The sequence below is a fragment of the Apteryx rowi genome, unplaced genomic scaffold (assembly GCF_003343035.1).
Source record: "Apteryx rowi isolate R43461 unplaced genomic scaffold, aptRow1 scaffold_1180, whole genome shotgun sequence".
Classification (NCBI taxonomy): domain Eukaryota; kingdom Metazoa; phylum Chordata; class Aves; order Apterygiformes; family Apterygidae; genus Apteryx; species Apteryx rowi.
The window spans coordinates 86,367-112,227 of record NW_020447398.1 but is presented as its reverse complement, the minus strand read 5'-3'; the positions used below and the strand labels follow the sequence as shown (position 1 = coordinate 112,227).

At 53.6% G+C, this 25,861-nt stretch overlaps 2 protein-coding genes across 3 annotated transcripts; both read right to left on the bottom strand.

The window, feature by feature from the left end:
• Positions 1-564: 564 nt before the first annotated feature.
• Positions 565-7,924, bottom strand: CNGA2 (cyclic nucleotide gated channel alpha 2). The gene is made up of 6 exons (XM_026084024.1): positions 7,824-7,924; positions 7,355-7,465; positions 6,237-6,407; positions 3,249-3,356; positions 2,691-2,797; positions 565-2,010 (listed from the first exon to the last, which is right to left on the bottom strand). Exons 1-6 carry the CDS (start codon positions 7,922-7,924, stop codon positions 590-592), a joined length of 2,019 nt encoding a protein of 672 aa, XP_025939809.1. The 3' UTR covers positions 565-589.
• A 6,565-nt stretch (positions 7,925-14,489) lies between these two features.
• Positions 14,490-24,634, bottom strand: FATE1 (fetal and adult testis expressed 1). 2 transcript variants are annotated; one of them, XM_026084110.1, is made up of 7 exons: positions 24,602-24,634; positions 20,694-20,921; positions 19,829-19,995; positions 18,527-18,615; positions 17,897-18,058; positions 15,116-15,194; positions 14,490-14,735 (listed from the first exon to the last, which is right to left on the bottom strand). In XM_026084110.1, exons 2-7 carry the CDS (start codon positions 20,887-20,889, stop codon positions 14,604-14,606), a joined length of 825 nt encoding a protein of 274 aa, XP_025939895.1. In that variant the 5' UTR covers positions 20,890-20,921; positions 24,602-24,634; the 3' UTR covers positions 14,490-14,603. The 2 variants fall into 2 exon arrangements, with proteins under 2 accessions (XP_025939895.1, XP_025939904.1); XM_026084119.1 differs by lacking the exon at positions 17,897-18,058.
• Between the last annotated feature and the right edge of the window lie 1,227 nt (positions 24,635-25,861).

The window sequence follows — 25,861 nt, the reverse complement described above, 5'->3', positions numbered from 1 at the left end:
ACAAAAGCCAGATCCAAAAAGCATTTGTAAATATCTGGCCTGTGATCTGGTCTCTTTCACTGGGATAGTTTTGTTATCTGCTAGGAATCTGGCATCTTCTAAAGGCCGTCTTCCTCCTCAGCCCCATTGTGAACAGGGAGGTGGCACACGGCAGGTTCTGTCCGCTGCGGCTCTGTGCCTCCTTGGCACACATGGGAGGTCAGCACGTCCAGGCATCCCTCCATGCAAGGCTGTGGATGATGACATCCCACCTCATATTAAGGCAAAGGGAAAGAAGAAGGTGTGATGAGCAGAGACCTTTTGTAGAAGTTGGAAGGAAACATTAGCAGTGGCATAAGCCATTCTCCTCTTTTTATTGATCCAAGCCCAAGATCTCAGATCAAGGCAGTCAAAGAGACAGACCTGAGCGAGAGGGAAGACAGTCACCTGATTTGGAGCCATGTCAAGAGCTGCATCAAGACAGTGGCAACAGCAATGCTAAAGACTTGAGAGAAATCCCTGGCAAAGCAGCCAAAGGAGCTGCCCTGTGAAAAAACATACACTGTCTCAGTGCAAGGCAGGACATCATTTAGYTGACCTGTGTGTCCCCTCATTGCATCCCACCAGGATGTCCCTCCCCATCCTCAGACAGGCTGTCTGAGTTATCAGAGAAGAAGCCCTCCAGATCTTGTTGCCTCATCTTGGACTCCAGAACAGTGATGCGCTGCTTGAGCTTCATCTGGGCATCGTTGTACTCTGTCAGGAGCCGGCCAAAACGGGTCTGCAGTGTGTCCAGGTTCAAGGCCAGCTTGTCCAGCTTCTCCTCCACGCTCTTCCCTTCCATGCTTTCCTCTGCAGCCGACTCATCCAGCAGCCCTTCCTTGGTCAGGATCTCCCGGCCACGCTCCTCCAGGACCTTTTTGGCATCAGGATACTCTGTGACTGCTTCCATCAGGTCTTCCTTCGACAGGCAGAAGAGATCGGAGTAGCCCAAGCTACGAATGTTGGCAGTGCGCCTGTTGCCCGTTTTGCTTCCTTTAATATTGAGGATGCTGATCTCACCAAAGCAGCTTCCTGCAGTGAGCAAAGCATATTGTGTTGTTCCATCATCTGCCACCACAGCCAGCTTCCCCTCCTTGATGATGTACATCTCTTTCCCAATGTCTCCTTTCCGGCAAATGTAATCCCCTGGACTGAATACCTGAGGGCGAAGCTTCAGCACCAGCTCCACCAGTAGACCTGCTTCACAGTCCTGGAAGATCCTCACCTTCTTCAGTGTCTCCAGATGAACATTGATAGCAATCTCTGCCTTTAACTTGTCAGGGAGATTCTTCAGGACTTCCCGTTCATCTACTGCCTTCTTGTTGGTCCACAGGTAGTCAAACCACTTGATGACTTTGGTTTCCATGTCTTTGCTCACCTTGCGGAACTGCATGTAGTGTTTGATGGCATCAATTTTTGCCTGGAACTCTGCCCTGGTGGCATTCATATTGGATATCATGGATCCCACGTTCCCCACAATGGTGGCAAAGATGAGGACGCCAATGAGGAAATCAAAGATCACAAAGAGATATTCTTCATCACGCACAGGAGGAGGGGTTTCTCCAATGGTAGTCAAAGTCAATGTAGACCAGTAGAGACAGTAGACATACTCCCTGGTGAGATATCCATATTCAGGGTCTGTGACATTGGGATAAACCCAGGTGTCCTCTCCAAAGCCTATGGCTTTGGAGATGGCGTAATAAATGCATGCATTCCAGTGGATGATGACCAGGATGTAAAGAACCAAGTTGCTGATCCGAAAGATGTTGGGGTAGCTGGTTCTGGTCTCAGTCTTATCAAAGAACTCAAACATGCGGGAGAAGTGCAGCAGCCTGTTGAAACGCAATTCAGGGCGGTGCARTCCCACAGCAAAGTACACCAGGTCTGTTGGCAGGATGGAGCAAACATCCAGCTTGAACTGTAAGGTGTGGATGTAGCTATCCCGTAATTTCTTCAGGTCCTTAACCAGAAGACCCTGTTCCAAGAAACCTGACAGGGAAGCAAATGATCGAATTATCTTGGCTTATGTACAACTCTTCTGCAGACTTTTTGATAAACATTTCACAGTATGCCTTTCACATGCATGCATATACACAGAGTCATTCAAATATTACTAATTCCACCTGATCTACTGAGTCTACAAGCTTTCATTATCCCTCAAGTTCTTCATCTGGCAAAAGCCATGCAAAGATATCACTTAGGGATTTACTCTATTGCCTCAAAGAAATGGGGATGCAAAGGTTTCCATCCTCCAGATCATAAATTATTGCAAGTTCTGGACAAAAAATGCACAGCTGCCTGCCCCATTCTGAGAACATTAAATTCTACCATTTTTCCATTTAGATAATTCATTAACTGAACTGATATAAAATCAGAGATACAGACCTTCAACTATGCCCGAGTACTAATAGTAATGTGAGTAATTTTGTACAATTATTCAAAGGTGAAGTTGAAAGCTAGGATGATTAATCTTTCATACTGAAACTTACTCTATTTCTCAGGTCTTTTAATTAGATTCTTTCTCTGGAGGCTGCTTCATACGAGCAAGTGCCAAGGTAGATAAAAACCCTCTTTCTAATGGAGCTATAGATCCCTTCCCTTGCAGYTCATCCCCACTTCTAGGTAATTAAAACAAAACACTCACAAGCTGGGATGCTTCCTCTACTTACCTGTGCGCAGGCGGATCACTATGTCCCCGATATAGATACAGTCCGAGATATAGTCTAACACCAGCCACAGGACAACATAAGTCTTTTGTAGGTCACTGAAACAAGCCCTGGAGGAGGACCACACAGTGGGGTGATGAGACCACTGAACACCCTTATCATCTCCAACCCAGGTGGTTCTGGGGCTCCTAAACTCTACAGCTGAGCTTGGTCACTTGTCCCCTCTGCTCCTAGAAATTAAATCCTTCTTCTCGGAATCATCTGCCCTCCATTGACCTAGGTAAAGAAATGCTCTTGAGACCACCTCCCAAATGCACCTCACAAGGCCTTGCAAGCAGCTGCACCCAGAGATGACAGTCCTTTCCTGCCAGGGCCAGACAATGATGCTCTGCCTTTGTACTGCTGCAGTCAGAACAAAATGGGAGGTCCTTTCCTTTAGGTTCCCACAGGCCCCAGCCCCAGCACAGCCAGCTTCAGATGTCCAATATCAGCCTGAGCCACGACTGCCAGATGAACAGGAGGGACAGGGGAGACAGGGACCCTACAAGCCTTCCAGCTCACCTGACCACAAGCAAGCACCAGTTATAGAGGACAGGAACCGCAATGACAGCCAGCCAACGGTAATACCAGTCCCCCGCAGGGTCCACCACAAAGGTCTGCCATTTCTTCCTGGAAGCAGAGAGAACCCAGAGGTGGCAGGCAATGTGTGAACAAAGGGCTAAATGTAAATAGGGTTGGAAGGGACCATCCAAGTCATCTCCCTCATCCTTTGCACTAGACTGGCTTAAACATAGCTGCAGCTTGAGTGTCAGTCTCTAAGTTAGGTCCAATGCCAGGAGTGCTGAGTAAAAAAGTCCAGCACTGTTTAAGCTCCTTTATCCCCAAAATTGTGCTTGACAATGTACCAAAAGAGGAAACTGTAGCACAGCAAGACAAAGCAGGCAGCCTACATGCACACAGTATATCAGTGGCAGAGTCAGAAACAGACATTTGGAAGAAGGTAATCAGAAAACTTCTCATTAGATGACATTCCTTCTCCCAGATACAGTAGGGATTGGAGCCGGACAGATTTTGAAGAAGAATATTAATTAGGGCAGAAAGAAAATTGTGCTGCCAGATCAGTGGGAGCACCAGGAGGTGCTGCCCAAACAGCAGAGCAGTGGCCTGGGCAGACAGCATTGCAGGGCTGCCATTCCCGCTCTTCTTACAGCTGCCTGCTTGCAGTTTGCCCAGCCCTGGACCTAGCCTTTGAACTGTTCCCAAGTGTTTGATCCAGCTTATCTTGGGACTCTGAGGTAAGATGTGTGGACTCCTGTCCCAAGATCTCACCGGAGAAGCCAGGGAACAGAAACTGTGCAGCTGAACTGATAGGCTGCTACAGCCTGGTAGAGCAAAACTCCTTCTCGCCCTCCCTCCCTTCCAGCTTTTGAACATGCAAAACTCCCTCCAGCAATGGGAGGAACAACTCCATTGCCAGCACATAGCCCTGTGCACCCCACTGCTTCTGATGCCTTCACAAAAGCAAATCCTCTGCCTTGAAGCCTGCTTCCCTGGTGCCACGCAGGCAGCAGCACTTGCGGTGCCTGGCATGCAGGGATTAGCGGCCCAAGCAGAGCCAGCAGCTGTCGTTCACATACGTTTCGGGTACAGGCACAGACAAGTGGGTGGTTCAACCTTTGCATTAGAAGTGGTGAGAGAGTGCATCCCTTTTGTTCAGAAATGGGTCGATCTGGGACTTAAATATTTTCTGAGAAAGAGACTGTAACCTACAACACCTGGCACAAGGGAAACATTGGCTCACCTAGAACCAGCAAGTGCTGTTGTAGCACACACATCACAAGCACCAATAACCTCAATAACTATGTTAATCATGCTGGCAATTTCAGCCTTAAATCACCAGTTGTGATCACAGCAGGTGGCTGGAGTCACTGACATTATCCAGCTGACATATACAGTACAGCTACCCCCTCTGACAACAGGGTTAGGGCAAAAACCAGGGACTGGAAAACCAGGGCCTGAGTTAACCCAGAAAGAGGGAATAATCAGCTGCCCATTCCTGAAGGCTTTGCACCCAGTACTGCAAACTGCTGAGGCTCCCACTGCAGTGCCTGGTGCCTTGTGCTCAGAGTTAGCAGACCTGGGCCTTTCATCCATACAGCTGAGGACCTAGAAAACAGCAGAAGTTAGCACCATCGCTCCAGAAGTTATTTGTGAGAGCCACAATGCKCTCCCTTCTAGAGACTGGTGAGGTAACTCTAAATACACATCTCCCCCGCCCCAGGGACCTTTAACCTATCTCTTAAATAAAGTCAAGCTGGCAAACAATATGCATCTACCGGCCATGACACGATGGCGCTTGGCTCTGTTGCCATATCACCTGTGGATGCAGGAAACCCTCATCCTGCCAGACTCACCTCAGAAAGCGAACAACCTCCCCTAAGGAGCCACAGCACCGAGCAGCCCCTTCACAGCAGCCTGCAACTCCCTCTTCCCCTGATAATTAACAAGCTCCCCTTACCCTCACAGGGCAGAACATTTTTCTCCATGACTAGTAAAGACCCACATACAAGCCTCAGATATATTTCTCCTACAGAAAACAATCATTTCTAGGTGTTCTAATTACCATGTATAATAGTAGGGTCCAGGCTAGTACATGAGCTTTGCCCTTTAATTAGCCAGCAGAAGAAAAGCCTGGTTATTGCTTTTCACCAGGTGTGTGAGCTGAGGAGATGAAAGGGCTGGAAYTGAAAGAGCATTTTGAGAAAGCTTCTGTCACAGTGTCTGTTCTTGGGGGAGGCACAGGCAGCAGTGCACTCCCTTCACCTCCCTTTGTCCTGCACATGATGAAATGAGACTTGCAAACGTAATGCCTTTGTGCTTGCAATGGTCCCCGGAGGGTTTCTTCTGCAAGCAGCTCCTGTCGGAAGAGGGACCCTGGCCCCAGCACAGGGCCAAGCTCAGAAAACATCCCAGACGAGGGCTCAAGCCCTTGCGGCATTACAGCCGAGGGTGCCAACCCCGTGTCCCCTTGGTTTGCCCACAGCTCCTCACATATATGCACAGGCCAGAGGTGAATCTTTTTATGGATGCAGGGCTGCTTCCCGTTGCCAACCCCCAATATCGAATTGCTCTGAAAACAGGGGTGGGGGTCTGCTAACTCTCATGAGCCATGCTAGAGTAAGGACCAGGGCAGAGATGACCCCATGGTGAGGGACAGACCAGGTCTCTTCCACAGGGACAGACTGCCAGGAGGGAAAGAGCAGACCATGCGTTGCCTACACAGCAGCCTGGGAAGGCCGAGCTGACTGCCAGAAAAGGGGTTGGAGAGGACAGGGGACCTTCTCCACTGCTACCTTCCTACCTGTCCCTCTCCAGGCAGATCTGCACCTGGGGTCCCCAGGACTCATTCCCAGCCCCATACCTCCCCTTCCCCAGCACCTGGCACACCCCCATCCGTGTCCATTTGCCTAYGCTGCCAGGAGGTCCCGAGCACCATGCACGGCTGACCTCCAGCCAAGGACGGCAGAGGCCGCGGGGAAGGGACTCTACTTTTTGTTTTTCGCCTCTGACGCCTCGCCTTCTGGATCGTTGCCGACGCCTGTAGTCACCGCCTGGAGCTCAGGGCCCTGGAACCGCTCGAGGAAGGGGTCAGGCTTTTGCTGCTCCTCGTGCAAGTTCTTGCTGGCCCAGTCTCTCAGCACCAGCATCAGGCGGACTATCCTGAACAGGGGAGAGAGGCAGAGTCAGAAGGAGGTGTCTGTGGAGCCAGGAGAGAGCAAAAACTTGAGAGCAAGTCCTCATGGGGACCTGAGGTAGTGCTCATGCTGGTGGGGGAGTCCATGGAGTACTCAAAGGTGCTTACAGCTGAGAGGAAGGGTCTCACAGCCCCTTGTCAGGCCCAAACACGGTCTTTTTGCCCCTTGCAGTGACAGTATGGGACCAAGAATATAAGAGCAAGACAGTCCTGGGCCCACCCTAGCAGAGTCCAGCAGCCCCTTTCCAAATCCTGCTGTCTCTTGCCACGGGGACATGAGGAACATGTAGGTCACTCAGGCAGAGCTGAGGCTGCCTGCAAGGGAAAGGTGCCCTCGGGCACAGCCAGCCTCCAAACTCTCCYGGGGCACTGGAGATGGTGGAGCCGTCCTCTCCCCCTGCCCTCCCCACGGGCACCGCAGCGCACAGAGTAAGTCTGCAGATGCTGGTCCCTGCAGCACTTGAATGGTATAATTTGTGAATGGTGTAAATTGTGACTGGTGACCCCACACAAGCCCCCAGTGCCCCTCTGCCTGCAGGAGCACTGGGGAGCACCCAGCTCTCCGCAGGACGGGGGAAGCCGTCCATGCATTGCCTCCTCGTGGTCAAGGGAGCAGGCAGGCAGCGCACTCCCTAGCCCAGTATGGTAGGAGATGGCTCGGAGATGGCATGTACCACTTCTCCAGGCAAACCCGGAGCAGGAAGGACAGAGCACTGCTTATTCAGTGTCCCTGCAACACGGTGATGTTTGGCAGCCCTTTCCCCCGTTTCACTGTACKTATTTCAAAGTCAGGCCCAAAAGGCTCTAGCTCAGCCCAGAGCCCATCARATAGCTCTGTAGCTTCCTTCTTGTGTCCCGGAAATGGCACACAGGAGCTGTTCCAGCACTCGGAGCCCGCCGCGCACACGGATACCTGGCCAGGGCTTGCCGTCCTTGGAAAGTGGGGGCAGCTGGCTGTTCTCCACCATCCGGAGGAGCACCTCCCTGTGGCTCCGAAGAGGCGTCATTGTGGGGAGAGTGGGTCCTGCAGCAGGGAGAAGGAGGGTCATGGCTGCACCGTCCTGCAGTGGTGCCTGCCCTCAGTCAACTTAGACCAGCTGGAGAAAGCAAGCACTTGGCATTTGTCATTGCAGACCTGCTGTTGGCCCCTGGGGCATGGCCACGCTGAGGTGGTCTTCCTCCTCTCYCCCTGCCCCACTGGCACCAGAGCAAGAACCACGCGCCCCACCCCAGGGGCATGTGGCCAAGGAGGGCTTCCCCACACCGTGCGCCCCTGCGCTCCTGGACAGGCCAGGCTCTCCCAGAAGGTCCCCAGTGCCCAGAGCCTCCCTGAGTCCTTCCTCAGAAACACCTCCCTCGCCCGGAGCACGGATTGGCCTCACTTCTGGGTGCTGAGCGCTGTCCCCTTGGTGTCATCCCCGGCTTGGGCAGGCAGACGGGGGTGGTGGTTGGCCGGCGAACTCTGCAGGCCATTACTCGTCATCGTCGTTGTCCATGCGAGGGGACCGTGGGCGCACACCCTGCCCCAGGAACCTCGACAGAGCAGAAAGCAGCTGAGACTGGCCGCGCACGGAGCAGGACACACCACGCGCTGAATGGGCCCAGCCCCCTCCAGCTTTACGCACAAAACACCGAGACGTGGCGCAACATGCGAAGAGAGGGTGGAAACCCACGGGACTTGCCCGTTCAATGTTTCCATCACCGGCCACCGCCGGTACAGCAGAGCAGGCAACAACAGCCCCACAGAGCATTTCGCCATCGCCGAGAGATCTTGCAAACCGCAGCAGCGTGATTGCAGCCACCCGCGCCGTGCGGCCAGCAATGATGCCRAGCTCTCCCTGCTCCGCAGCCATTGCCGGGGCAACAGCGCTGATGTCCTAGCAGCGAGGGAGCTGCTCCCCGCGGAGTTGCGGCAGCCCCAAGGCAGGAAACGGGGTGCCCACGCAGGTGTAAGGCAAGGCCAGCCCGGCATGGAGAGGCTGCCGTGCCGGCAGCACTGGGGAGACATTGCACGTACGGGGCTGTCTGCATTAAAGTGAGCTGACCTCCTCCCCYGCGCACTGGGGTTTGCGCTGCCCAACAAACCCCAGGTCTAACAAGGGCTCAAATCTCCACTGCACCAGCAATTAAGGTTTGCTGTTGAAAAAAAATTTAGCCTTGCTGAGGTTCCTGCTGGCAGCAGCTGCCCTCTGGGCTCAGGGAGCAGTGGGGAAAACCATGCATTTATACATGAAGGCTGACACGGAGCTGTTAAATCTGGGATGTCACTGAAGTTTATTATCCAAAGAGCAGGAGATTGCCCTGCGGAGCTGGCTCGGCTTTCCCTCATGCTGGCTCCCCCACATCGCACACAGCCATCACCATCCTGTGCCGCCCACAGCCCCACCTGGCTGGAGAAACAGCCCCGGGATTTCGAAAGCCAAAGTCACAGCAGGGAAGAAAGGAAAGGCCAGGGTAAGGCCCTGCCCAGGCCAGCCGTGCCCCAGAGCGGCGCAGGCTCTCAGCACAGCCTGAGACGCTCCTGTCCTCGCGGTCTGACACGGCTGCGTCTCCCCAGCCGGGGCCCTGGCTTTGCTCCGCGCCTCCTGCACCCGCAGCAACCAAGCACRGCCACCTGCGCTGCACTGCGGATGCAGTGGCACCGGCGCGCGGTGGACGCGAGACTCGGCACACCGCACTGGTGTACAGGCAGCAACACACAAAGGCACCTCACAAAAACACAGACGTGAGTGCTCAGGGATGCACAGGCACACGGGCAAACGCTTACCGGTGCCCACCTGCACCGCGTACCCCTTCCTGATGGCCCCATCTCCTCTGCGCTTTGGGCACAGCAAGTCCTCCAAACCCCCAGTCACGGACGGGCGGACGAGACAGGGAACAGATGCCTGGGGACGAGGCGCTCAGGCGCTGGTGTGGCGCGTCCCGTGGGCAAGGGTCTGCGCGTGCACAGGCAGCACCAGCGCACAGAGACCACGCTGAGCATACGCACAGGCGGAGACGTGTCCCCACTGCGTTCGGATGAACACACACGCGCACGCGACCGACCTGCAACCGGGGCATCCCAAAACACACGAGAGCTGCCTCCCCGGGGCAGGAGGAGCCGGCACGGGGGGAACCACGCGGGGAAGCAGCCGCCATCCACTTACGAGCCTGGCGTCCCCGCAGCGCGGTCGAGCAGCCTTCAGCCCTGAGACGCCGCGGACCCCCGCGCGAGCCAGCGCCGTGCTGCTGTCAGCGGCTTTGCTCCTGCCCGGCRCGGGCTCCGCTCATCCCAGGGGCCGCCAGGAGAGCATCCTTCCCCRGAGGCGCCCCCGGGGCGGCCCCGGAGAGCGCGCACTTTTAACACACGTGCCGATGTGCCAAACAAATGCAGCGAGGGAAGCGGAGCAGTCCTGCCCCTCTCCGCAGCCCGAGCGAGGCGGCGGCGCCCCAGCGACGGCAGCACAGTGCCCCGGGAGGGTGCACACGCGTGTGCGCGCCTCCCCGCTGCTGCACGCCCGTCCCCTGCACGGCAAGGTGTGCCTCGGAGGAGTTAATCACGCCGGCTTTGTGCCCGGGGACGGAAGGGGAGGAGGGAGATGCTGTGCTCGGGACTAGCCCCTGTCCCCCTGCCTCGCGCAGCCTCCCGGCTCTCCCTTCCCCTCGCTGGCACCGCGGGCGTCTCCCGCAGCAAAGCCCGGCCCAAGGGCGCAGCCGCCCCGCGGGCTCTGGGCCAGGCACCCGGGAGCCCTCCGCAAAGCCTGGGGGACGGTCGCTCCCGCGCCTGCGGCAGGGGTGACCCCAGCTGGGAACCGTCCTTCCCTGCCTCACAGGCTGTGCCACCGCTGCTGCGGCGCTCGAAAATCTGCACGGGCGTCCGCACTGTAATGCCCTCCATCCAGGTACCTCTTCTCATGCTCATGGAGCAGGAGGCCAGACTTACTGCTCCGGATTCCCGGAGAAGAGAGCTGCCGAGTTTGAGAATGGTCATGGAAAACATCTTTCACTGATTTCCACCCTCTTAGTTTGTTCGTAAAGCTGTTCTAATTAACAGTTGACAGAAAATTTGTATTCCCAAAGCATAAAAGAAAGGGAGCAAAAGTTTCCCCCTTTCCCCGCTTCTTTCCAACGGCATCCGACCCTTTGCTGTGGCTAAGGTTAAACCAGTCCCTGCCATGCAAGTGGCATCATGCACAGTGTGCAGGGCTGGGCTGAAAGCACCAGCATCCAGAGTCCCTTGACTATCAGCAGCTTTATTTTTTTCCTTTAAAGCCTTGACTTCCATCTCTTCTGATCTCACTGAAAAACTGGAAAGCAGGAAGCCCCTCAGGATATCGGGAACTTTTGCCCTCTCTCACCAAGCTCATCAGGCCCCTACGCGTCTTTGCACAGTGCAGCAGCTCCCTCGAGCACTGTGTTTCACAACGCGCTTGAAGCGTTTTGTTGTGGCAGCAGCCCGACGAGGGGACGCCCCAGGCTGCCACGCGGGCCTTCCCTGGCACAAAGGACAGCTGGGAGGAGGAGGAAGGGAAGAGAGAGAGGGAATACATAAAAGCGTCRCACCTCCAGAAGGTGAGGACAGGGACGCTGCAGCAGGAGAGGTGCTCCTGTGATGACAGGTCTTGCTCTCCTTCTTCACCCTCTTGCACGCACACAGCCCATGCACGCGCACAGGACGCGGGCAGCCTGGCTGCCTTCCTGGGCGCTCACTCCTCGCTGCTGCATGCAGCCCAYCTCCTGGCTCCTGCAAGCATCACCCCCTTGGCCTCCAGCACAGTGGCACGTGAAGGAGCCGTGCGAGAGGGTGGCAGGTCTGAACCAGCAGCTCCAGGAGCTGTTATTCATAAACCAGGAAGCTTGAGATCCTCCCTGCTTGCCCTTCTTCCACCCCCAAAACATTTGTCCCTGACTGTTTGSTCCTCGCTACCCCCAGCTCAATTTCCAGGTGCGGCTACGTTTTAGTCTGGGTAGGAGGGTGGAAAGTCAGGGCTCCTGGAGCCCAGCTCACCCACGCTCTTTTCAGCCATTTCTGTGCCTCAGTTTCCCTCTCTGTAAAGCACGAGTGCACTGTTAGATTTGGGCTTTTTCTGTACTTTCTTTATAGAAGATCCAGGGAACATCATTCTCAAGGGCCAGCTTTCCCAGGAGCCAGGGGAACAGGCTCTTTCCCCTGCTGCGAGATGGCCCCTCCGGACGCATGCATCCTGGAGGAAAGAGGGCAGTGAGAGATGCTGTAGGACTTGCCTGCACAGGACTCACGCAGCATCTGGGCAGCCTGGCAGCTGGCCCAATGGAGAGGTTTCAAGCCCTCGTAGCAGGCAGCTGCCCTCGGCCAGGCAGAAGTGGCAGCATTAGCCAGAAACTCTCCTCCTCYGGATTCCCCTGGCGGCCGACATTCCTGTTTTACACCAGCAGGCCAAGTGGCGTGGGGCTCTAGACAGGTCAGGAGCCAACATCTGATTAAATATACATGCATGGCACCAGTTCAGGGTCCTGCTGCCAAGGGAACAAATCTTACCCATTCCCATCCAYGGGGATACCAGGATCCGACTCCACAGTTGGTGGAAGAGACGTGTCCAGACACACTGAGTTTATTCCAACACATATTTTATGGATCAGTGTTTCCAGATTTACACCAGGAAGCATGCCTTATGGAAAAGCCATACTGTATCCTCTGCAACCTGTCAATGATTAGCCTTCAAGAACACATACGGGGTTGGATTACCTCCCCTCTAAATGTCTTCAATGAACACTTTGAAGGTGTTGTGTCCCCAAAGGGTCAGCCCTTCTCACCCTAAACCGCAGTTTGGGCAGGGAAAAAAAAAAAAAAAAAAAAGCTTCTTCCAGAGCACATTTTCAGTTCTCAGAGAAGAGGAACCAGCCAAACAAGTACTTTCCAAACAGTGCGTTTTCCTGAAATGACTCTCACAGAGGCTGTGGCAGCTCCCTCTTCAAATCATGTGTACAAAGAGAGAAGGAGAGGTGGCAAAATGGGCTATTTCCCTCTCCCGCCCCTCCAGAAAATCCAGTGAGTTGGATTATCAGCCCAGCAAATCACACTCCAGGCACCCCAGAAGAGCCGCAGGCAGACTTTGTATATGAATTTGTGTGAGGTCCCCTGGTAACCCTGACCGCATCCCTTAGCCACGGGAACCATCTTCGCAGCAGCGCTCACGCAGTCCCTTACGTGCACCCTGCCGCTGCACTCTGAGCCAGTCCAACCATCAGGAGATCTTGGCTCTCATTCACAATAAATCTCAGCTCTCTCCTCAGCTCAGATATTGGCCACAGGGCCACCAGTTCAGACCTGCAATTACTTGTGGGACAGTTATTTATTAGTAAATGTCTGGCTGCCAGATTCACAGGCACAGATAGTTGATGCAGCTGCAGGCACAAAACACCTAAGTATCCATGTCTGTAAATAAGCAATTGGGACATCTAGATGTCCTGCAGTTCCAGCTATAATTATTTATAGGTGGAACAAAGCAGTCCTGTTAAAGCATTGCCAGGACCTGACCCCAAGCCTGCAGGCACAACTCCAGCAGATATTCTGGATAAACCACCAAAAACATCTCAAAGTCACCTCACTGCAGCCTTGAATTTCAAGTGTCATCATCCAATACGGGCACAAAGCACCCCTTGACCTCCAGGCACAGCTTTTTTCCATGTGTCGGTTCCCTTTCCTCCACTCCTGCCTTGTCCCCTTACAGCCCAAGGGTGAGCATGGACCTTGTCTTCATGCAGGTCTCTAAAGAGCTTGTGGCTTTAGGGTGGTATCAACAATCCACCCAGTTCACATCCACCCAAACCCACTCTGACGGGGAGGTCGTGGGGGGAACATGACAGCTGCTGAGCTGGTCCAGCCAGACATGTGGAACTCAGGCGGCAAAGCCCACTGCAGATTCAAGTGGGCTAAATTCCAAGGAAGCAAAGAAATAACAAAACTGTTGAATTGGGCTGGTCATTAGCTAAAGAGCATCTGGGCCAAGAATTCCCCCTACCTGTATTATTGCACCATTGCTGAAGTTACAGTTTGGCAGCCACTCTGGGAGTGATCTTGCTCTCCAGCACTGGCAACCTAATAAATTTATATTGCTGCCCAAGTGGGCAATTTTCCATGGCCTGTCTGGTGCTATTAATGTTGTTATGAGGTCTTATTATCCAGAGAGTCACCATGGGGAGGTTTTTCATTTAAATCTCACTGGGAAATAGCCAAGCTCCTGGATAAGCCCAGACCTCACTCTTAGAGTCACTTTGGATCTCAACATTTGCAAACCCTTTGCTGAACTGCGTCCAACAGGATGGGAGCCAAGSAGACAGTGGCACAGCAGCTGCTGGAGGGATGGGAGCTCCCAGCTCCACCAGATTCATCCAACCTAGAGCAGGGGCTATCTTGGCATAGGAGAATTGGCAGTACTACATCCACTTAAGAGCAGTTGCTCAAGGAAGAAAAGAAAATCTATCAGCAGTGTAAAAATGCATAACTACTCTGTACAGGCTTTGGGGGAAAAAGGTGAGGAAGAGACTACAGTAACTGGCTGAGGAATTTTGCGGGTCAGAACTGAGTTGTCCAAGCTGGGATGCTGGGATCCTGGGAAGGTGTCCAGGCCCACCACTGTCCAAAACTGTAACAGGACCTGATGCCCACAAACATTCAACGCCTTGGTTTTGCATCTCCTCTGGCAGACAGCCCAAGGGGTAGAGCATAACCCATCGCTTCACACACTACAGACACTTACTGCATCACCACCTATTTCTTATGAGACCTTCACAGCATCTTCCCAGGCAAGCATGGACTCCATCAAACAGGCAACATGACTGCTAGTGTTCACAGAGCATTTACAGTCATAGCTCAGCCCCAGGACTATGCCTGTTGGGCCATATTCATTGTCATTCCCCACCTCTCCCTAACACCCATCTCCAGGTGCTCTGGCACAAGGTCCAGATTCATCCTTTTCATCTCACCTGCCTCTGATGCTAGACTATGAGAGAAGGATGCCATCTTCATTGTAATCAGGGYTTAAGGGACACAAATCCTCAAGGGCCTACAGCGCGAAAAGCAGATCAAGTTAAGGGGAAGAAACACATAGTTTTACTGTTCACAAGTATTTGAGCAAGGATCCTGTCCCTGCTCTCACCCACCCTGCCAGGTTAGGGAGGGAAAGTCAGGGCACAGCAAATCTTCATCTCCTCAGCCAGAGCCATGTGTTGATGAGGCAGGCRGAGATCAGCACAGAGTAGACCAAAGCCTCCTTCTGACGCCAGCTGTTGCACTGCTCCTCCAGCACCCGAAGCCTTCCTGAGATCCTCGTCAACTGCAAGGAAAGAAGTGGGTCTGTTATCAGTCCTGGGGCAAAGTGCAAGACACTAGCAAAGCCCCAGAAATGCAGAATAGCAATGGATGACAGGATGCTTCAGGAAAAGACCCTTCCCATCAGAAGAGCATTTGGACCCATTGCTGCAAGCAGTTGGAGAGTCTGGCTGTCTCCTGTAGCCCTACAGCTCCTCAGTGTAGGAGCCTGAAGAGTCAACAAACATCTAGGTCTTTCCCTGCTTCTCCATTAGAAGCATCATCTGGGACTAGCTTGGCAAAGCCGGCAAGCCAGGACAGAGCGACAGACCCCTGGAGTGTCCCCATCTACCCTCCTGTGGCTTTCCCAGAAAACATCTGCAGTCTTTCACCCTCCTCTCTCACCTGTTTTCTCATTGCTGCCATCTCAGCCATGCCAACCTCCTCCAGGGAGCTTTCCAAGGCTGGGCCTGCCTCCTGGGAGCTGGGGAGAAAAACAGAGGCAAATGGGCAAACACTACTCAAGAGGTGCAATTACCTTCCTGCACACGTGGCCCTGCCCAGGGAAGCACAGGGCCTCAGCCTCCTCAACCGTGCAGGTAGTGTGYGAGTGGCCAGGCCATGCCACCCAGATGCAGCATCAGGAACAGGAAACAGCACTTGCACAGCATCGAATGATTTATTTTTAACCCCAGTCATGCATATTTAGACCCCTACACCATGCATCCCTTAGTGATCACAGCAAAACACACATGCAGCAGACAACTAAAAAGAAAAAGAAGCACATGCTTATATTTCTTCAGAGTTCCAACAGAGAGAAAACATGATATTTACCGAACATCCATTTTCTGTAGCCAGAGGAATTCATTGGGGGTTGGATAAATCATCGCTAGAGCAACTGAGGCAAATACAGATCACAGGCCCAATGCCGCAATGGAGGGATGATTCTCATTTACATCAGCAGRTGAGGATCCAGCTGGTGGGAAGCAGGCATCAGCTGGGGGGAACTATCTGAGCAAGTGCATCAACCAGCAGAAAAGGGTCCTGTTTTTGCTTAGATAAGGATTTGTTTCCCTCCAGTACCTCCAAATCCTGCAAGCTCACTTTGACCCCACAAAATGTATCAGTTTTTGCCCTTATAGCAAATTTTACTTGCAACTTGAAATATAAACAAGCAACCCAAGCATGCACCAGTTTCTTCCGTCCCTGGAGACAAAGCAGCCACCCCTGGGATTAGCCAACAGGCTCCTCTTGGAGATACAACCTGGCTACAGGGCGCACAGCACTAAGAGCTGTGTCTTAGGAGTAGCCACAGAATAAAGTAGATCCACAGTGGAAATCAAAATTGTCATGTTCTGTCTGTTGTTCCTAACGTCATAGACTAGCCTTACAACAGTTCATTTATAATCCAAAATTCCCCTGTGCACACTGATAACTCCCACAGACACTTGCTGAACATGTGACATAGTGTGAGTTAACGAGTGTCTAACACCGCTCCCTTGGAGACCTCAGGGAGGAGGGTATTTATTCCCCTTTGCAACATGACATTGATCTTGCTGAAGACAAGCCAGAACAGCGTGCAGAGATTCAAGGTATCTAGGTCTGAAAATACATTCGTAAGCTAACACCTCTACATAATGGAGCTGCAGTGTAAAATGAAAGTCACGACAGACCGAATATCCAATTTCCCCCAGCACAAAGCCATTAAAAATGGACACATCCCACAGCTTTTAATTGAAAAATCCCAGTTGATACAGGTGAACATGCATTATAGTAGAGGCTAGAAATTACCTTCTGATGACTCATACCCTTCAAGAGGTCACTATAATGGAAATATTCCAGTCTCTGTCCAAGGCCAGAATTTTCTTTATTAAACTTTCAGGATAAACAAGTTGGGCCAGTCATTTTTTATTTTTATTATTGTGTGGGGTTGCAAAGTTGTCACACATTAAAGAGACAACTTATGCATTTGAAGTGATGCAAACTATCAAGAACAGGCACTGCAAGGTTCTTGGTTTCAAAGGGAGACCAAGACCTGGGGCAGAGGCACAGGACTGATGCCAGCTACGTTACAGCAGCTCAGCAAGTTACCACCTCTCATGACACCATGGCCTAAACTTCCTCCACTGCTGAGGGAAGGAGGGAGAGGATCTTACATGGTCACTAACAAACCAGATCTGTTGGCATGTCCAGACTTCTTTAAAAAGCTACATCTGAAGATAGTCAGCCTCATAGGTTTAAAAGCAGGGATATCGTTTTGCATCATCAACAAACAGGCTCCAACTTTGCTGCTTGCACCTTCACTCCGGCTGGTGAGGGAAGATGCAATGTGCTGCTGATGGCATAGATGATGTACATACACGTGTCTTATCCCTCTCTCCTCTCTTTCTGTCTGGAGATTTTGCTCAAGGAGAATTAGAAGAATTGAGACATTTCTCCAGGACTGCTGAGTGCTCAGCAGCCTTAGAGCAGTGCAGACATTTAAGGGCTGCAAAGGCAGCTGTGAATATTTTAAACTTGCTGCAAATGCACAGATAACAGTGTGGTACAGAGTGGCTCCAGAATGTCCTGAGATGCTGAGGTCATTGTCTACCTGATCCATGGAGCACACAGGCATACTGCCTCCTGGGAGCCCCTGGCCATAGGTACTGGTTAAGTAACTCAGTGCAGCCAGTTCTTGCAAAAGGTAATTTGACCAGGATATAGCCAAGGGTGCTGTGAGTTTGCAGGAGACAGTGTCCTGGTGATAGACTCCGGATCAGGCAGTTTGTTCTGGATTTTGATTCCCTTCATACATTTCTCTCCATCGAGCTATCAAAGCATGCAGAAAAGTAGCACTTGCTTAGCACTGAAGAGCAGCTGAAATCCCAGGAATCTCATAGGAGGTGTTAGATCACTTGGGGTAACCAAAGGAATGGTATTAAGCTAAGCAGGAGACCCAAGCTCGGCTGTTAACAGGGAATATGCAGGCTGACTGCACTAGATACTCCTGGGCCAAGGCACTCAAAGCTGGTGGACAGGATAAGTAGGACATAGAGACAGGCTGCACAGGATTATCCTGCTGCACTGCTCCTGTGCTATGCATTGCTGTGAGTTACAAAGCTCATGGCTGGTTCATGCCTTAGTAAGGCAAAGGCAGATCCCTGCAGAGTGACAGGGAGGTGGCTCAGGACGAGCCAAAGTCACCTGGATGGCACTGGGTCTTGCAGAGAGTTCTGGACACGGTGGAAGAGCACCTGGCCAAGGAGGCACATGGTCTGGAAGATGTTCTGCACAGAGTAGATCCTGCCCGTCTGCACGAGGAGGGGGACCGGGGCGCTGCGAGCGGGTAGGGGGCACGTGTCCAGCCTGGGGTGTACACAGAATCATGCCTGTCATTTCCCAGCCTAGTACAGCACGAGCGCAGTCGGACATTTGGTGGTGCTCTTCATCCTTACAATAACTCCAAGCCTTGCCAGGAACACCACTAAGGAGGCCATCCACACAGATCTCCACCTCACTGGGCAGAAGAAACCCCCTCTACCAGTCCACAGGTTCAGAGGCACTAGCTTGACTCATCCCAAGCCAGTCATGGTAATGGGTGGTCACCAGACGATAAGGGTCGCAGAGGACAGCTCTCCTGCCACCCTGACGCAACCCTCGACTTATAGGGCAAAAGATGGTTCTGTTTTGGGATTAATTTAGAGACAGTTTCCCCACTGGAGAAAATTTCTCCACTTTCCCCTTAACTAACTTCACGCAAGAGTAGGATTTGCCTATCACTACCTCACCCCACCTCGGGGACCAATCCCCAAACAGTTCTGGGTTAGTGCTCACCGCTGACAGTGCTGGCCTGGGCTGTGCAAGGCCAGCTGGGCATAGTCACTTGGAGTCCTCTCCTGCCGCGACCTGCTGCTGTGATGGCCCTGTTGGCATTAAACACAACCGCGTTAGCGCAGAGACTGCACAGGACAGCTCAGCCCAGCACCCTGCACCGTCTGCAGTGCAAGCACTGCTGTCAGCATAAGGAAAGCATTCAGTGGCAGTGGCATCACATGAGCCCCAACCTGGAGGACCAATGCCGGAGAAGGTGGGAAAACATGCTCTGAACAGGAGGAGGGTTAGCAACGAGGAGGCTGCCTGATATGGGGCTCTATTCAGATCAAAAATTTCTTTTTTTGCTGGTTTTCTTTTTTTTTTTTTTTGCACCTTACTTCACAGCTTATTTCCTCACATTTCACTTGGCAACATTGAACAAACCCAAGACCTGGGAATAAGCTGCAAAGCAGGTCATTTCCCAGTCTCATGCCTCCAGCTGATGAGGCATCCCTGTCCCTGCAGCAGGTGCATTCACCTGCCAGCACGTGTCCTGGAGCTGGGTTTCATGGCACAGCCATGCCCTATRCCTCCGGGACAGCCCTGACCCACCACCTTCAGCAGGGCCTCTCTGATCAGCACTGCYTAATCGCAGCCAGTTGTTGAGGTGGTTCCCTGTAGTTTCACCCACAGTTAGAAGCTGTGCAGTGCCAGGGAAGGGGAATTTGAAATTTCAGCTGAGAAGGTGGATTCTGAGGAGAAAGACATGAAACTAATGCAGCCAGGAAAGGCTCTTGAATCCTAGGGAGGTAAARGCACTTCAGAAGGCTCCAGGCAGTCAAAACAGCCCTACCCATGTCAGAGACCTCTCTTTGAATTAATGTACACAAGGTTAAAATCTGCTTTTAAGTTTGATACCAGATTCTTTTATGCTGCAATGATGAAACAGCTGTCTTATACTTGATCCAGGAGAAACAGTGATTGAAAAGGGACTTCAAAAGTACCAGGTGGGGGTTGCGGGGGACTGAATCGCAGCCTGCRCCTACTCCAGCCTACTTCCTGCTCACAAAAAGCAGTAGGAGACCTGGCTCAATCCATGTCCCAGCATACAGGAGCCCAGCACACAGGTGTGTACTAGTTATGGGGATAGAAAGAGATCCCACTGCCTCTACACTCAAGCTCCTAGGTCAGGGTGTAGGAAGTAGCACTCCAGAAAATGAATTCAGGCTTGGGCTTATAACAGATCTCTGGAGAAAAMCAAACCTAGGGATTGCTCCCCTCCCATGCTCCCGGGGGCAGCCCCATCTGCTCTCAATACAGTACCAGTCGTTTGCGTTTCTGGAAGCTTGATCTGTTGGCTACACGCAGAAAAGGGAGCTCCCCAAGTGCAGCGGGCTGAATGGAGGAGTCTGGGGACTCATGCACCATGATAGAGGGGACCTTCCTTTGCTGGTCTAGCAGGATGGGCCTCGGACCAGCATCCRTTATTTCTACAGAGAGGAGAGAGGGAAGAATTAAACCAATTTGAATGTGCCCCTTTGCCCTCAGAACAGGATGGAGGAGAGATCCACCCATGCAGGACAGCCAACCCTGTGTCTAGAGTTACCAGAAAGTACATCAGAAAACCATGCCCCACAGATGTGAGATGCAGGATAGCCGGGGTAGGCAYGGAGGAAAGCAACTGGATGCACTACTCCAGGAAAGCAACAGCACCAAGGTTTGGGGGCTGTCTTCCAAGGAGAAGAGCCATGAGTCTCTGCATCCCCACGTGGGGAGTCTACCAAAGGCCAACAGGGAACTGTAAGAGATGTGGAGGTACAGATTCCTCCTTCCCAGACCCTCATCCCAACCCCACCCCCATTCTCAGTCTCCTTACAGCCTCTTATCTGCAAAGATATCCTGTCTGAGGCATGCACTAAAACATGTCTTTTCACTTAACCACCTCTTTTCCAGGACAACATTTTGGTCCTCACCTTTGGGAACAAGACCCATCCTGCCTTCTGTTGGTTATATTTGCCCACCTCTCCCCACCATGCTGCCCTGTCTTGTGGAAGAAAGCTGACATCTGCCTTTTCCTCTCCTCTTGCAAAGCAAACTGTTGAAGACTTTATAAAGGGATCCTTCTCCCTAGGATGTTACAGAGACCCATCGAACCTCAGCCACTCRAAAGGACAACCCAAGACATTACCTGCAAGAGAAATCCTATCCGGGATGTGCATCCGAAAGGAAGGAGGGACATGCTCTGTCGTTGGCTCCTCATCAACAGGGCTGAAGCCATCTGCTACCTTCAGCCTGTTGGGTACCTGCATGCTTTGATTGATGGCTTCTGTAAAAAGCAGGTCACAGCGGACTCGGTTCAGTTCCAGTCCCCAAAATGGCCACATCCTTTTTGTTTTCCTCAGATCACGTGGGCAGCCTAGGATTTCATACAGAGGAAGAAAAAGCAGCAGACTGCTGAAAGAGAGTGGTAGCAAACACCTCTTCAAAACCTGGCATCTGCATAGGACAACATAAGCGCTGCAAGACAGTTAAAATACAGAGAGAATCAATGTGAAAGATGGACACCAGAGGAGTTATCCCAGAGAGCTGGGTGTCCTAGGAAGCCCAGAGGCTGGGGCAGGGGCATGGGGTCCCAGGCAGGCTGAGAGCCRCTATGGATGGGATCTGCAGCCCAGGAAGATGAGAAAGGAAAAAGCTCTCATGTGTGCCAGGAGCAAACCTAAGAGTTTAGCACTGAACAGCTCAGTTTATAATGAGTAAAGGGCAATAGATCAGCACACCTGTGGGAGAAGAGTACAGCATACACTAAAAACTAGTGAAAAAAGAAAAAAAAAATCCTTTCTAAAATAAAAGGTTGGGGGAGGCCTTGTTTTGTGTTCAGATGCTTTCAAGGAAAAGTGAGGTTTTCTAAGAACAAAACACACACTTGGATGATAAGATTACAGAYTACCAGAGGAAAAAACCTGCTCTGTGCCTCAGTTTCCCCTCTTTTTTGAGGGGGGGGGAGAGAAGGATGAGAGGCCCCTTTGCAAAGTCTCAGGGCTTTACTGCCGAGAAGTGCTCTGGGACACCAACTTCCCAGGTGCAGTTTTACGGGGCGATACAAGCAGAGGGCGAACAACACACATTCTGGGGAGGGAGACAGGTGAGGGCTGCAGAGGGGCAAACCCCACCAGCCCCCCGGCACTGGTCCCCAGCACCCAGACAAGCCACACGWGTGCACAGCTCCCTCGGCCCTCCTTGCTGCCCTCCTCAGATCTCGCCATGCCCAGAAAGGTCTTGCTTTGCTTCTAGGTCAAAATCTTCACCGTAGAAGGTGCCCTTGCTGCCCAGCACAGCCCAGACAGCCTTGGGAAGGGGAGGTTTGCTCTTCAAAGCTCCAAGGGGAAATACAGGAAGAGCTGAGCGAGCATGAGCGCACAGGGGCCCTGCCTGCTTTGATCACCTCCAGTGTCTATTTTTAGCACCTGGGTCTCTGATTTCCAGCCTGCCAGGCTCGCTCCGAGCCCACGACAGCAAGGGCTGCCCATGGCCACCCTCGCTGATGGCCCTCAGGGCATTTTGACCCTCTCAGCTCCATCCCTCCTGCCCAGCCATGCTCTCCAGCAGAAGAGGCTCTCTGGGCACAACAGGACCAAGTGACTAGACCCAGAGCCCAGAGGAATGCAGACAGCCTTTTCCCTCCTCCACGCTGGAGCCGGGGCTGGTTCAGCCCTTCCTGGGCCAAGTGCTGCCAGAGCCGGAGGTGGCCAGGGTAAAGCTGGGGGCACAGCTGGATGGTTTTCTGCCAGGTTAGTGAATTCAAGCACCTCTGCGCAAGCCAGCAAGCACCAGAGCAGGGAARCAGGATGTGTCCTTAACAGCAGCAAGCTCTTAACTCACTCAGGTTGTCCTGACCAGCATCCAGCCCCAGCCACACTGGTCCCACAGACCAGCAGATCTGGCTCCGGGAATCCACCATGGCCAGGCAGGGTGGGAGAGGCAGTKCCCACAATGATCAGCATCTCCAGCAATTACCTGCCTCACTCTGCTCTTTTCTCCTCCTTCATTAAAAACTTTTTAATTAAAGAGACAGAAACTGACCCAGCATCAGCTGTAGCAATCTCCTGCTTCCAGCTGCATGTAAATGAGAACCCATCTCCACAAGCTAGGTTTGCAGAGACCAGCAACAGGGGTATCTGCGGGCACAGCAGCCCCCAGGCTCGCAGGACCCTGGCCGCCCCACACCTTCTCCACAGGCCACCCCACAACCCCTGCCAGGGGTCAGCATGTCTTCATGTGTGGGGTGGGTAGGGGACCTGAGGCACTGGCATGGGTGATGCCAAACAAGAGCAAGCATCAATGGTCCTGGTCCAACACTCCCCCCACCCATGAGCCCCTCAGGAGACCTCCTGGCTCCTGTAGCAGCAGACACCACCCCACACTCTCCTGCCCCAACCCCTCGCTACAACCCTGCCCAGTCACGATGCCCACACCCTGCCTCTGCCCACCACAGCCCCAAAACCGCAGGAAAAGAGGATTTTTGCAGGGACCCCCTGTCTGGGAGGGGGTCAGTAAGCCCCAGGGCTGTCCCAGAGTGGTGTCAGGCCCACAGGAGAAACGTACGTCAAGCCTTCAGCTCCACAGCCTACCGCCAAGGAGACCAGTGGGTTTTCCTTCACATTTCTGGTGCTTTAGAGGAACAAACACCCGCATTGTTTTCATGTCCTGCTCTCTGAAATCAGCATATATTAATAATAATAAATCTAGAGAGGGAAGATCCATTCATTTTCTAATCACCTGTGAAACTGCTGCAGCTCCCAAAGAGCACAGAGACGGGAGGGGATTGAGAAGCAGGCTCTGAGAAGATTAAGCTATTAAGATGAAAATAAAATTCAGCTGTCAAAATTCATGAGAATAAAAGGCTTAAATGGCTAGATTTCCTCCTTTAACTTTCTTTAGGTTTTTCTATTTACTGCCAAGCAATCCCCCTCACGTCAGCAGAAGGAGACAGCCTCTGAGGCTCAGGTCCTGCCCTTCTCCTTGCATTTGGAGCAGCAGGGAATTTCTGGCTCACTAAGACTGTGTGAGCAGGTCTAGAGTTGAGGAAGCCAGGAAAACCTACCCGGGGGAAGACCAACATCCTCACCCTGCTCTCCCACCAGCCCGGGCAGCCCCACACAAGCCGGCCGGGGGTGCCAGCCCGGTTCAGCACCAGTCCTTCGCCTCATGGGACCAGGATGCTGGAGGTGGCAGGAGGTGACACTGCTCGCAGATGTGCTCTTTGGCTTCAGGCTCTACCTTGTCATACCAAGAAGAGATGTACTAACACAGAGAAGGATGGTTTTTCACCAGGCTCAGGTCCTACAGGCTGCCACAGACAAGAAGTAGAGCATAGCAGGCCATGGCAGAGCCAGGGTAACCCCCTCTGCCCTCGGCATTGCCCGGCCTCAGCTGTCCTCCAGAAAGCAGTGCGGGACACCCCAAGCGGCCAAGGGCTGAGGGATCCTAAACACAACGTCCTTGCTCTGGTCACAGTGATGCCAGGAGGAGCCCTGCTCGCCGAGGGCAGAGGAACTCGTGGCGTGGGACACGTGCGCAAGGAGCCTGGCGAAACTCGCCGCAGCGGCGAGACCTGGGCGAGAGCAGCGCGCCGCTGAGGCTGGGTCTGCAGCCAGAGCCACCCTGGGCGAGCGCGCAGGCAGGCTCACGTGCAGGCCCCTGGCCCGGCTAAGGCTCGCGGCTGCGAGGCGAGGCAGGCGGCGAAACGCCCCCCGAGACGGGCTCCTGCTGCCCCCTCCCTGCCCGGGCAGCAGCGGCCCGGGGCGGCATCCGGCGGGAGGGATCTGCCTGGGGCTCTGCCCCGGGGCTCCCGCCGCGCTCTCGCCCCGGACGCGGACACGCTCCCCGCCGCGGCCAGCGAGCCGGCAGAGCCGGCACCCGCCGCAGCCGGCGTGGCCAGGAGCCCCGGCGCAGGCTGCCGCGAGCTGCTGGGCGCTCGCGTCCCTCCAGCCCGCAGCCAGCCTGGGGGCCCCGCACCCGCCAGCTTCCCGGCTGGCAAGGGGCGGGGGCGGGGGGGGACTTACTTTTTTGGCAGTTTAAGGCAACTTAACTAACCTGTAAACAACTGCTCTTCCTGCCCCGTGCAGCCAGCTGGGAGGTGATGTCAGCCAGGGCCCAAACCCTCCCATCCTGGCAGCCCGCCTGGGCACGCTTAAAGGCGCAGCCGGGCTGATTAATGAGTCGCGGCAGGTACTAACCAGCACGGCTCCTTCCCTGGGACAGCCAGGCGTCCGCCGAGCGGGTCTCGCAGGCAGCCCGGCCCAGACCCCCTTCCCCCTCGGCTCCTGCCCGGCCGCGGCGAGGCGGCTTTCGCCTTCCGGAGCTCATGGCTTGTCTCAGGCCACGGCCACGCAGCAGCGCCAGAAATAGAAATCAGAGCCGTGCTGCAAGCACCAGGCCATGCGGTCTCCTGGAAGGGCTCCAAGATGAGCCTCTCCTGCCGGTCCTAGGAGCTTTTCTCCCCTTTTCCACAGAGAGACATTATTGTTTGTAGCAAAACACTGCACAGGCGCTGAGGCTGTGCACAAGGGCTGCTTTGTGATGGGGCCTGCAGGCACAGCCCAAGGACTAGCAGGCACCGTCCGAAAGCTTGTGTGAAAGTGGCATCTCTAGGGGTGCAGCTCCTGTTGCATGTTCCCCAGTGAACATCTCACCTCTGCTGTGCATCTCAGTGCATTTCTGATCACAAGAACTAACCAAAAAGGGGTACGAGCTGCACACATGCCATGCCGGCAGCCAGGAGACTAGCAGCCTGGGAGAGGAGAGACAGGACAGCAGCAGTGAGGATTTTACCTGGACCCTCTTCTGCCCCGATCACAGAGGTAATGAGTTTGCTAGTCCAGGCGAAAGGATGCCTTTTCCAGGGACAAGACCCTGGATCACAGCACTGGGCCTGGCACATGCAGATCTCCAGGCTTGGGGAGGGGAGTTTTCACCATGAAGTTGTTTTTTCACCAGGGCGTCTCTTACGTGCAAACTGAATCCTTCAGCTGGTTCCCAGAGCTGCTCACAGCGCGTCTCCGTGCAGCTGCGGGGATGCAGGAGCCCGGCTCCTTCCCAGGCAGGGGGGCAGGCTGCGGCCATCTGGCGCGGATCCACACCAGAGATAATCTTGACTGCCTCTCGGGGGAGTCTGCAGCGATAAAATGATCCGCTTCGGATGAACAACAGTTTTAAACACTTCTGAATGGCGATTGAGTCCAAGGCCTGACCGTAAAATCCGGTTTTGAAAGAGCTTAAAATAAATCCCACGCTGCCCTAGTCTTGCTATTTAAAGGAGATTATCTAAGAGGTTTAGGAGCATATAGGGGTACA